Source organism: Leptonychotes weddellii, chromosome 3 (genome assembly GCF_054177405.1).
Source record: "Leptonychotes weddellii isolate Sample4059 chromosome 3, ASM5417740v2, whole genome shotgun sequence".
In the NCBI taxonomy this organism is placed as follows: domain Eukaryota; kingdom Metazoa; phylum Chordata; class Mammalia; order Carnivora; family Phocidae; genus Leptonychotes; species Leptonychotes weddellii.
Window position 1 is genome coordinate 121,455,943 of NC_138371.1, and position 12,689 is coordinate 121,468,631.

The 12,689-nt window shown below is 36.4% G+C and overlaps 1 protein-coding gene across 5 annotated transcripts in view; it reads left to right on the plus strand.

The window, feature by feature from the left end:
• Window positions 1-12,689, plus strand: part of SPRYD7 (SPRY domain containing 7) — a 40,997-nt gene that overhangs the window by 13,384 nt on the left and 14,924 nt on the right. For 3 of the 5 annotated variants that reach the window (XR_014143746.1, XR_014143747.1, XR_014143745.1), the window contains exons 5-6: window positions 597-1,330; window positions 6,776-6,910. Coding sequence is in view for 1 of the 5 variants with exons in the window: in XM_006737086.3 (XP_006737149.1) it covers window positions 597-694 (98 nt within the window). In the remaining 4 variants the exon portion in view is untranslated. Of the gene's footprint in view, window positions 1-596; window positions 3,081-6,775; window positions 6,911-12,689 lie in introns of those variants that run through there. The other 2 variants (XR_014143748.1, XM_006737086.3) reach the window with 2 other exon arrangements.

Genomic DNA, 12,689 nt, shown 5'->3' on the forward strand with positions numbered 1-12,689 from the left:
AGCCCTATGTTTACCCTTCTTTATCTGGCTGCAGTACTAATAGCCTTTGTTTGGATATATGCATTTATTTCTCTTTGATAAATGCTGGTAAAAAGATGTAGAAGCTGAATAAGGTCTACAGTCTAGTTAACAGTACTTGATCGATGTCAGTTTTCTGGTTTTGATATCGTACTTTGGTTATGTAAGATGTTACCACTAGGGGAAGCTGTATGAAGAGTACAGAGAACTCTATTATTTTTGCAACCTTTTCTGAATCTATAATTTTTTCAAATCAATTTTTAAAAAGTAACACATCTTAATGTATAAAATTGAGAAAATACAGGGAAGCAAATAAGGAAAAAACTGAAAGTACTCATTCACACTATCTAATTACTAGTAATATTTTGATGTATATCCTTTCAGTGTTTTTAATTTTATTTTTCATTGTGGTTATTTTTACCCAATAGGATTATGTTTTGTAACCTGGGCAGCAGATGTATTTATTCTTTGTGCCTTTTAATATTATGGTATTATGAAAACAGTATATTTATTATAATTATGTATTCTTGTGAATTAAGGTGTTAGCTTCTAATTTCTTTTTCTTTTTCTGTCTCTAGTTGATGACAGTGCAATTTTGGATTGCCAGTTCAGTGAATTTTATCATACTCCTCCACCTGGTTTTGAAAAAATATTATTTGAACAGCAGATCTTCTGAATGTATTTGTTTTTGAAACTTGTGTTTCTGCACTTTTAAAAGTGTTTACCATTTAATAAAGCTTTACCTGACCTGTAGATGAAAATATATTCTTAAATATATGCTTGTTAATGTTGTTTAAGGAACCAGTGTATTCAAGATACCATCTGGAAGTTGTGATTTAAAATACTTTGTTTTGTGAGATGAAATCAGCATTTGGGGCAGTTTATTTAATTCTTATTTAAATAAATATAACTATGGGTTTGATTAACAGTATTAAGTGGAAATATGTATATATATATTTAAAAGGGAATCTTTCTTACATAAAATATTTGTTTTTATAATAGAGATGTAGAGTTGGGTGGGTTTTTCTCATTCTGAAAGTTAGACCTCATTAACTATTTTAAGTCTGCAGTCTAATTTGTGTCTGAGTGTTCTTTTTCGTATAGATTATACCAAAGTGATAGAAAATATATTATTGGCAACTTCCTTTTTGGTGATTTACTTACTGTAAAATGTACCACTTTTCTTAAAGGTTAAATTGCTTACTTTGTATGTCATTGCTTTTAATTTGCTTTGTGAAAGGAGGTAAATGTTTTAGTAACTGTCAGAGCTTTTTTGTTGAAGACCATCATGCTGTGTTACTTCAATACCAGAGTAAGTAGTGGTTGATTGGTGATGTAGTATACACTGGCAGACATTTAGAATAGTATGATGCTTTAAACTTTAAATGAGATTATTCTTTTAAGAACTTTTATTTAAATGTGAGGTTTTTTGTAAAGAATAATAAAATAATAGTAATTAAGGAGTATTTAGTACTGTATTAAATACATGTTCTTCCTGTTTTGTTAATTATACATTAAATTCACTTCATCCTTGATTATTTCAGAAGTTCAGAGATAAATGAATCCTCTCCATGACCCTGAGCCTCTGCCAAGTCTTCAGTAAAGATCCCTTCAATACCCTACTGACCTGAACTAAGCACTGTACACACTCTGGTACAATCTCCTTTTCTAGTGAGCCAAGGACATGCACCTTTCACTCCTTTGTCAACAAGGAGCAGTATGTTGTACTAGCAAACCATGGGCATTAGAATCAGAAATCTGAATTGTAATTTTGCCATCTAATCCCATTACCTCCTCAGCTGAGTTCCTTAGCTTCCCTGAGCTCAGGTTCCCCATTTATAAAAGGGATACTCATACTTGATGAGATTCTGTAATTAGTTAAATAAGGTAATATATGTAAAACACCTGAATCACCATAGGCACTTAATAAATGTAGCTTCCTTGTTGACTCTTAAGCAGTGGTTTTCATAGTGTCCTCAGACCAGCAGCCTCAGGAGCTTGTTAGAAATGCATATTCTCAGGCCCACCCCAGACCCACAGAATAAGAAACCGATGGGGATAGCACCCAGGAATCGGTGTTTGAACAAGCCTTTCAGGTGATTCTAATACACGCTAAAGTTTGAGAACCACTGTTCAGGAGAGAATGATTGCCTACTATAAATTTTCTAAGGATTTAAGACTATTTTTGACCCATAGGCAAGAGAATCCTGCAGTGTTTATTGTTTATTTGGTAGATGAAAATGTGACAATATGCTTTGAAGACATAAATATACTTGAGTAAATTTATTTACATAAAACCCAAATTGACCTCTGAAGATACAGAATCGAACTGTTATTTATGCATTTTTGTCTGACTTTCTGAATCTTAATTCATAAAGAACATGCTTACTTTTGGAAAGCAAATTGAAATGACTACTGTTTGCTGTGTTTATGTTATCTACTTCTTAGTTATTATTTTTTTTAAGCCAACCTTTTTTTAATCATCCTATTCTTTACTTAAGACTGTCTTTTCTGCCTCTAGTCATATGGAATAGGCACAGTACTAAAATGATACATGAGTTGTGCCACGTCCACGACAACAGTTTGATGAAGTCTAGATGTGTTTTTAATCTGAAGGTATCTAAGGCCTCTTAGGAAAATGACCTCATTAAACCTATAACCTCAGTCTAATCTTAAGGAAGACATCAGACAAATTCCAGTAGAGGGGCATCCTACAAAATACTTGAGCAGTACTCCTCCAAACTGTCAAGGTCATCAAAAAAAAGGAAAGTCAGAGAAACTGTCATACCCAAAAAGAACTGAGCCCAAGGGGACACAAGAAGTAAATGTAATGTGGGATCCAGGAAGAGAGAAAAGGTATTAGGTAAAAACTAAGGAAGTATGAATAAACTATGGATTTTAATAATAAAGTATCAATATTCATTTATTAATTGTAACAAATGTATCCTACTCTAAGATGTTAATAATTGGAGAAACTGGGAGAGGGAATATGTGGAACTTCTGTACTACCCAATTTTTCTGTAAATCTAAACTATTCAAAAAAATAAAGTCTTAAAAAATTACATTGATGGGATGCCTGGCTGGCTCAGAAGAGTAGGCGACTCTTGATCTCAGGGTCGTGAGTTCAAGCTCCACGTTGGGTGTAGAGATTAAATACGTAAACTTAAAAAAAATTACATTGAGTTAGGAGAAATTTAAAAATAAAGCCTTTCATGAAGCTATCATGAAGAACATTAGTACAATATAAACCCATAACTTAAATATTTAATGATAGCTAAATATAGCTAGGCTAAGGCCTAGATGGGACATAAGACACACAAAGACCTGCATTTGTTCCTGGCTGAAGAGACGATGTCCAGTGTCTTGATTCTGTATGTTGCAAAAATTCATCTGTTCATACTAGTGCAATTTTCCATAGTTAGACTAAATTTTTTATTATCCATATTATTTCAATGATTTAAATATTGCAAAGGATTTATAATGTTAGATATGTGAAACAATGAAAATCTTTTGATCAGTTTACATATTAAAAGCCAGAGAAAAGGGGTGCCTGGGTGGCTCAGTTGGTTAAGCATCTGCCTTCAGCTCAGGTCTTGATCTCAGGGTCCTGGGATTGAGCCCCACATTGCGCTCCCTGCTGAGCAGGGAGTCTGCTTATCCCTCTCCTCCCTGCTCATGCTCTATCTCTCTCTCTGTCTCTCAAGTAAAATATTTTTAAAAAGCCAGAAAAAGCAAATTTGGCTTTTAATTGCCTTTGGCTATTTCGTTAAGATAATATGAACATACTTTAAACTTGGATTACAGACTATTACAAATTAACTTCGGAATGGTATAAAACAATTTGAATTAGGGCTTTTCTAAATCATTAGCAAAAACAGACATATGCATGATTTTGTTGCTCAGATCTTTAACTGAATGTTTATTTTCTAATATAAGTAGTTACGGATAGCAAAAGCATAGCTGGAAATGTAAGTGAGACATTGGACAAGTTTTGATAAAATACATTAAGTCAACTTCTTTTAGGTAATGCAAAAACACTAGATATGATTGTGAGAAGAAATCTCTAATCAAAACTAGAATTTCCCAGTACACAGATATAACCATAGTACTCATAAATGGAATATAATCAACTGCCACTTATATTAATTTGCGTTAATAATGCAACCTGGCAGGGAAATACTGTTGGGAGCTAATTGGGCTGTTCATGTGAATGAGTCTAAACATAATAGTAGAATCAATTAACTGTCGTTCTTCCATGTACTGAATAAGATATACGATTCCCCTTCAACTTGTTCTTTTAAAATAACTGGGACGAAATTATTGAAATAGTGGGTATAGCACAGAATAATACTAAATATAATTAGCAATATAAATGAAATCACACACCATCCAAGAGTTCTATAGAAATTTAAAGGAAAAATTGTTCCAGTATTGGCTGAAATGTGTAATCTGTATTTACATAGGAATCATTACCATGTAGTCATTCAACAATTGTATCATCTATGTGTTGTGTTTCATAAATACTTAGATAGTCCCTGCCCTCAAGGAGCTCTGCTAATTGCAATTCTTATAAGAGTATGGCTCTAGAATACCCAAAATACACTGATTAAAAAAAAGTTGTTAAACATTTCTATGTTTACTATGAACCATTAAAACACTAGAGTCTAGAAATATATCTTGGAAATAAGATTACAGGGAATTATGTCTTACTGATAAATTTATTTGTTAAATTATTAGTTGACGCCATGTCAGGCACCAGCATAAACTGATCCCAGACCCAGGAAAGTAGTAGTGCTGGTGAAGCCACATATGGAGTAGACCAGTCCTAGTAAACACTACATTTCTAAAAGGACGGCGATAAAACAGTGAAGGCTATCAGGCTGCTGAGGGTCTACTTTACCCATGAATGAATGAATGATTATGGGAATGTTAGAAGAAAGTCCTCATTTCACTGGGCTGTTGAAGCCACAATGACTTGTGAAATGCTGATCATCATAAGGAGGAGACTAGAGGGGTGCCTGGGTGGCTCAGTCACTTAAGCGTCTGCCTTTGGCTCAGGTCATGATCCTAGGGTCCTGGGATCGAGCCCCATGGCTGGGCTCAGTGGAGAGTCTGCTCTTCCCTCTCCCTCTCCCCCTCTCCCCGCTCATGTGCTCTCTCTCTCAAATGGATAAAATCTTTTTAAAAAAAAAAAAAGGAGACTAGAAATAAAGCCAAAAAATTCTGTAGGTTCATGTGTGTGATTCTCACAAATATATTTCAGGAAAGGCAACCATAGGTGTGTTTCAGATATTTGATCATTCGTCATTTGAAAAAAATGGGTAGATTCTCTGTTGCCCTGGAGGCAGAATTATTGGGAGGTACAGGGAAGCAGATTTCAGTTTAAGATGGGAAAGAACTATCCTATTAGTTCACCACTAAAATTGCTGCCTTGCAAAGAAATGAACTTCTGGTCCCTGGAATTGTTCTAACATTTGTTTTAAAATGTAAGTTGTTGTTTTTTAAGATTTTATTTATTTGAGAGAGAGAGTGAGAAACATCATGAGAGGGGAGAGGGCCAGAGGGAGAAGCAGGGTCCCTGCTGAGCCGGGAGCCTGACATGGGACTCGATCCCAGGACTCTGGGATCATGATCCGAGCCGAAGGCAGTCACCCAACCAACTGAGCCACCGAGGTGCCCCTAAAATGTAAGTTTTTTAAATTGAGATATGGTAGGCCAACAGATCAGGGGACGAATGCCATTGAAAAAGATGATTTGTTCCCAAGAGGAAAGGGCACACCATGCCACACAGGAACACACAGGTAGGCATCAGGTTAGGTGAGGAGACAGAAGCAACAAGGGGAAAGCATGGCATGGGTCTTCATTGTGGTTCCATGTGCAAGGCAAGGTAAGCATACTTAGGATTGGCTAGTTTGAATAGTTTCAGCAGGCTCTGGGGCTTAGAGACTGTCCCAAGTTGTCTGGTACCTTGCCCTAGGGTGATTAGGACAGGGAAATATTGACCCGGGTGTGTAAGAGCCAGATACAAGAAGTGGGGCTCTAGATTGGTTGGTTTGCAAATGCAAAGCAGACTCCTGACTGTCTCTAGGAACAAGCTGATGCCAGGTGGGGCAGGGCCTCCCCTGTCAGTAAGGCCCCAGATGCCAAAACATCAAGAATACAGGAAATAAGAGCATGTAATTGATACACAGACTGGATTACTATCCCAGAGATACCGTAAATAGGATTCCTGCTTGGTTCCAGGCTACACTCGATGTTTTCTAAAACTGTGACTTGTATTCATTCAGACTGTCGCCAAGTCTCCAAACAAGTTAAATTGAAAACAAAGAAATGGGAGACATAGAAGCCCCAGGGATCTATACTGGGATTTGTCATATTAAATTTGTGTTAATTCTGGAAAGGGGAGATAATACTAAAGTTTATTTAGGGACAGTGCTAGCTCAACAGGGTAAACAAGTTCTCACACAGTTTTGTGAGTGGACAAAAGTGATTTACAAGTGATGAACAAAAAACTGGGAGATTTGGGGACAAATAGACAAAACTATGAGTATCATGGTCTCCTACCTGTTATTTAAGCTCAGAAAGAGATCTCTATAGCTACCAGTCCAGGGTATGGTCACAATCAAAAATATCTATAAAATGCTACTATTAGGAAGGGTTTTGAAAATCAAGCAGAGAATCTTACCAACCATTATAAGAAACAAAACACAAAATTTGTCTCTCTTTACCTATGTAAGGCTTACTTATTGCATTTCAGGTGAAAGGCTGAGTTGAAGAAAGCCCAAGGAAGAATAGACAAGTGACCAAGAGAAGGCCAGCCACTAAACATGTAGGCCCGTCAGTCGGGAAATCAAGGCTGAGAACGAATATTACCAAAATCTATAAAATCAGGGTGAGTACAGGTGGGTAGGTTAAACTTGGATTTATTGACCAAATTCCTGAGTGCTAATCATTAAGGTAGCAACACTTGAAACTTAAAGAAATACTTAGAGGCAAAAAAAACTTTATGCTATGTAAGAAATGGGTCATTCCACCCAGAGGTGGTATAGGAAGACATAGTTTTGAAACTGAGTTGTTAAGCAACAAGACATACTGGAGGCCATTTGTGCAAATTCTCACTTCCCACATGGGCAAAGTGGCCCAAGAGAGATTAGGTGTCCTGGTCAAGGTGACACAGCGAAATCCAGGTAAATCAACGTTCATTAAATAAACATAAGCACTCTGTCAGGCACAGTACAAAGTTCATTCTACCCTGGCATGTGATTAGATAAATCCATTAACAATTTCTAGAGGTTTCTAAAGGGGTTTTGATGGAAGCTAGAAATTTAGGAATATCATTTTTAACATTGACAGCATGAAAGGCAGTTTAGCAGTCCTACAAAACATACCCTCATTCAACTGTCTGAGACAAAGACCAGGCTAGACCATTAGGTAGATTCAAATTTGATTACCCTTATTTAATGCTTGGTACCTGTAAATCTGTCAGAAATGATGAAATAAATATCTACATTTTTGGATTATCTGTGTGACAACTCTCCATTAGCACAAATAAACAGCAGTTAATGATTCACCCACTTTCATCTCTGGGTTATGTGCAGACATGGAGCTGCGGCCTCAAAGACAGGTAACAAGGAAACATTTGATTCTTCTCCTTGTGTTATATTCTTGTAATTAGATTGGAATATGTCCACGGAAGCTTGGAAAATCCACAATACTTTAATGAAGTAAGCTATGATATATCTTCTGTATTTGTCATTCCTGAATTTTTTCCTAGACCCTGTTCCTCCCATTAAAATTATCTTTAGAAATGCCTCATTTTTTGCTGGATTTTATAGATTCAGATTTTATGAAGATTCAGACTCTGAAGCTCCTTTTTTATTGTTACTTTTGAAGAATACTTCAAAGCAAATATAATAATATAAATTAAATTATAGGAAAAAAAGGTTTAAACTCATCACAAAAACAATTTTCCAACATTTTAGAAGTATATACTTATAAGCAATTGTCACACTAATCATAAAACTGTTCCTACCTATTGGATAGGGATCTTGAAAAACAAGCAGTATAACTTAAGTATTCCACAGCTCTTTGCAGAAATGCTAGTGGAAACTGAGTAAGCGCTTGAAATCTCATGATAAAGTAAATTTGATGATTTTTATAGGACTGAGCTTATTTATTAACAAGTGTGTTTCAGCATCTACATACAGTGTGGCAAGCGCAAGGCTGGGCTGGAGATGCAAAGATGAGTGAGACAGTCTTCACCTTCAAGGAAGTGCCTGACTATGCTCATGCCAGTATCGCAGTTTTATTCCACCAGCAATAACAGAAGGAAATTGGCATAGACATGTCTTTACCACATGTGAAAATGTTTCATGGTAACAGTAGACTAGAATCCTTAGGATTTATTTTATACATCTTTATTTGGGAAATTTGGGCTGTTAACCAACATATATTGTTGAATATTATACATATGTATTTATTCATTCATTTATTTTAATTCTAGTGTCATTAACATACACTGTTATTTTAGTTTCAAGTGTACAGTATAGTGATTCAGCAATTCCATATATTACTCAGTGATCATCAAGATAAGTGTACTCTTAATCCCCTTCACCCATTTCACCCCTCCCCCCACCCACCTCCCCTCTGGTAACCCTCTGTTTGTTCTCTGTAGTTAAAAGTCTATTTTTTGGTTTGTCTCTCTTTTTTTCTCTTTGCTCATATGTTTTGTTTCTTAAATTGCACATAGAGTGAAGTTCCATGGTATTTGTCTTTCTCTGACTGGCTTATTACTTAGCATTCTACTCTCCAGATTCATCCATGTTGTTGCAAGTAGCAAGATTTCGTTCTGCTTTATGGCTGAATAATATTCCATTGTATATATATATCACATTTTCTTTTTTTTAATTTTATTATGTTATGTTAGTCACCATACATTACATCATTAGTTTTTGGTGTAGTGTTCCATGATTCATTGTTTGCGTATAACACCCGGTGCTCCATTCAGTACATGCCCTCTTTAATACCCATCACCAGGCTAACCCATCCCCCCACATCCCTCCCCTCTAGAACCCTCAGCTTGTTTCTCAGAGTCCATAGTCTCTCATGGTTCGTTTCCCCCACCGATTTCCCCCCCTTCATTTCTCCCTTCCTACTATCTTCTTTTTTTTTTTTAACATATAATGTATTATTTGTTTCAGAGGTACTGGTCTGTGATTCAACAGTCTTACACAATTCACAGTATCACATCTTCTTTATCCATTCATCTATTGATGGACACTTAGGCTGCTTCCTTAATTTAGCTATTGTAAATAATGCTGCAGTAAACACAGGGGTGGATATACTCCTTTGAATTCGTGTTTTCATATTCTTTGGGTAAATACCCAGTAGTGTGATTACTGGATCATAGAGTAGTTCTATTTTTAATTTTTTGAGGAACCTCCACACTGTCTTCCAGAGTGGCTGCCTCAGTTTGCATTCCCACCAACAGTGCACAAGGGTTCCTTTTTCTCCACATCCTTGCCAACACTTGTTTCTTGAGTTTTTTATTTTAGACATTCTGACAGGTATGAGGTGTTATCTCATTGTGGTTTTGATTTGCATTTCCCTGTTGATGAGTGATGTTGAACATCCTTTCATATGTCTGTTGGCCATCTGTATCTTTTCTTTGGAGAAATGTCTGTTCATGTCTTCTGCTCATTTTTTAATTGGATTATTTGGTCTTGGGGTGTTGAATTGTATAAATTCTTTTATTATTATTATTTATTTATTTGTTAGAAAGAGAGAGCGTGGGCAAGAGAGAGTGAGCGAGAGTACAAGCAGGGGTAGCTGCAGGCAGAGGGAGAAGCAGGCTCCCTGCTGAGCAAGGAGCCCGATGCAGGACTCGATCCCAGAGCACTGGGATCATGACCTGAGCTGAAGGCAGCCGCTTAACTGACTGAGCCACCCAGGCATCCCAAATTGTATAAATTCTTTATAGATTTTGAATACTAATCCTTTATTGGATAGGTCATTTACAAATATCTTCTCCCATTCTGTAGGTTGTCTTTTAGTTTTGTTGGTTGTTTCCTTCGCAGTACAGAAGCTTTTTATTTTGATGCAGTTCCAATCGTTTATTTTTGCTTTTGTTTCCTTTGCCTCAGGAGAGATATCTAGAAAGATGTTATTATGGCCAATGTGAGAGAAATTACTGCCTGTGCTCTCTTCTACAGTTTTTATGGTTTCAGGTCTCACATTAAGGCCCTTAATTCATTTTGAGTTTATTTTTATGTGTGGTGTAAGAAGGAGATCCAGTTTCATTCTTTTGCATGTAGCTCCAGTTTTCCCAACACTGTTGAAAAGACTTTTTTCCACTGGATATTCTTTCCTGCTTTGTCGAAGATTAATTGACCATGTAGTTGTGGGTTTATTTCTGGGCTCTCTATTCTGTTCTGTTGATCTATGTGTCTCTTTTTGTGCCAGTACCATACCATTTTGATTACTACAGCTTTGTTTTTTTGTTTTTTTGTTTTGTTTTGTTTTGTTTTTTAAAGATTTTATTCATTTATTTGAGACAGAGAGAATGAGAGAGAGAGAGCACATGAGAGGGGGGAGGGTCAGAGGGAGAAGCAGACCCCCTGCCGAGCAGGGAGCCCGATGCGGGACTCGATCCCGGGACTCCAGGATCACGACCTGAGCCGAAGGCAGTCGCTTAACCAACTGAGCCACCCAGGCGCCCATGTTTTGTTTTGTTTTTTAAAGATTTTATTTATTTATTTGAGAGAGAGACTGAGAGAGACAGAGCATGAGAGGGGGGAGGGTCGGGAGGGTCAGAGGGAGAAGCAGACTCCCTGCCGAGCAGGGAGCCCGATGCAGGACTCGATCCAGGGACTCCAGGATCATGACCTGAGCCGAAGGCAGTTGCTTAACCAACTGAGCCACCCAGGCGCCCTGATTACTACAGCTTTGTAATATAACTCTGGAATTGTGATGCCTCCAGCTTTGCTTTTCTTTTTCAAGATTGCTTTGGCTATTCGGGGTCTTTTGTGGTTCCATACAAATTTTAGGCTTGTTTGTTCTAGCTTGTGAAAAATGCTGTTGGTATTTTGATAGGGATTGCGTTAAATGTGTACTCCTGAAACCAATATTACACTATATGTTAACTAACTAGAATTTAAATAAGAATTTGAAAAGGAAAAAATTGTGCAGATTGCATTGGGTAATGTAGAGATTTTAACAGTATTCCTTCTTCTAATCCATGAGCAAGAAATATCTTGCCATTTGTTTGTGTCATCTTCAATTTCTTTCATCAATTTTTTTTTAAGTTTATTTATTTTTAGTAATCTCTACACCCAACATGGGGGACTCCAGCTCACAATCCCAAGATCAAAAGTCACGTGCTCTTCCAAATGAGCTAGCTAGGCACTCCTTTCATCAATGTTTTATAGTTTTCAGCGTATAGGTCTTTCACCTCTTGGGTTATGTTTATCTCTGGTATTTTGTTATTTTTGGTGCAACTGTAAGTGGGATTGTTTTCTTAATTCCTCTTTCTGCTACTTTATTATCAGTGTATAGAAATGCAGTGGGTTTCTGTACATTGATTTTGTATCCTGCAATTTTAACTGAATTCATGTATCAGCTCTAGTAGTTTTTCGGTGAAGTCTTTAGGGTTTTCTATATATAGTGTCATGTCATCTGCAAATAGTGAGAATTTTACTTCTTCCTTACTAATTTGGATGCCTTTTATTTCTTTTTGTTATTGATTGCAATTTTTATTGATTGTTATTGATTGCTGGACTTCCAGTACTATGTTGAATAAAAGTGGTGAGAGTGGACATCCTTGTCTTGTTCCTGACCTTAGGGGAAAAGCTCTCAGTTTTCCACCATTGAGTATGATGTTAGCTGTAGATTTTTCACATAAGACCTTTATTATGTTGGGGTATGTTCTCTCTAAATCCACTTTGTTGAGGGTTTTTATCATGAATGGATGTTGTACTTTGTTAAACACTTTTTCTGTGTCTATGAGATGATGATATAGTTCTTATCCTTTCTATTACTGATGTGATGTATCACATTGATCCATTTACAAGTATTGAACCACCCTCGCATCCCAGGAATAAATTCCACTTGATTGTGGTGAATGATTTTTTTAGTGTATTATTGGATTCAATTTGCTAATATTTTATTGAGGATTTTTGCATCTATATTCATCAGGGAGATTGGTCTGTAGTTCTCTTTTTTTGTGATGTCTTTATCTGGTTTTGGAATCAAGGTAGTGCTGTCCTCATGAGATGAATTTGGAAGTTTTCCTTCCTCGTCTATTTTTTGGAAAAGTTTGAGAAGAATAGCCATTAATTCCTCTTTAAACATTTGGTAGAATTCACCTGTGAAGCCATCTGGTCCTGGACTTTTATTTGTTTTATTTGTTTTGTTTTGTTTTGTTTTTTATTACTGATTCAGTTTCATTGTAGGTAATAGGTCTGTTCAAATTTTCTATTTCTTCCTGCTTCAGTTTTGGTCAGTTATGTTTCTAGGAATTTATCCATTTCTTCTAGGTTGTTCAATCTGTTGGCATATAATTCTTCATAATATTCTCTTACAATCCTTTGTATTTCTGTGGTGTCATTAACCAACATATTTAATTTGAAGAACTTTTTTGTTCCTTCTGCAAAATAAGATTTTTCAGAAGCAGC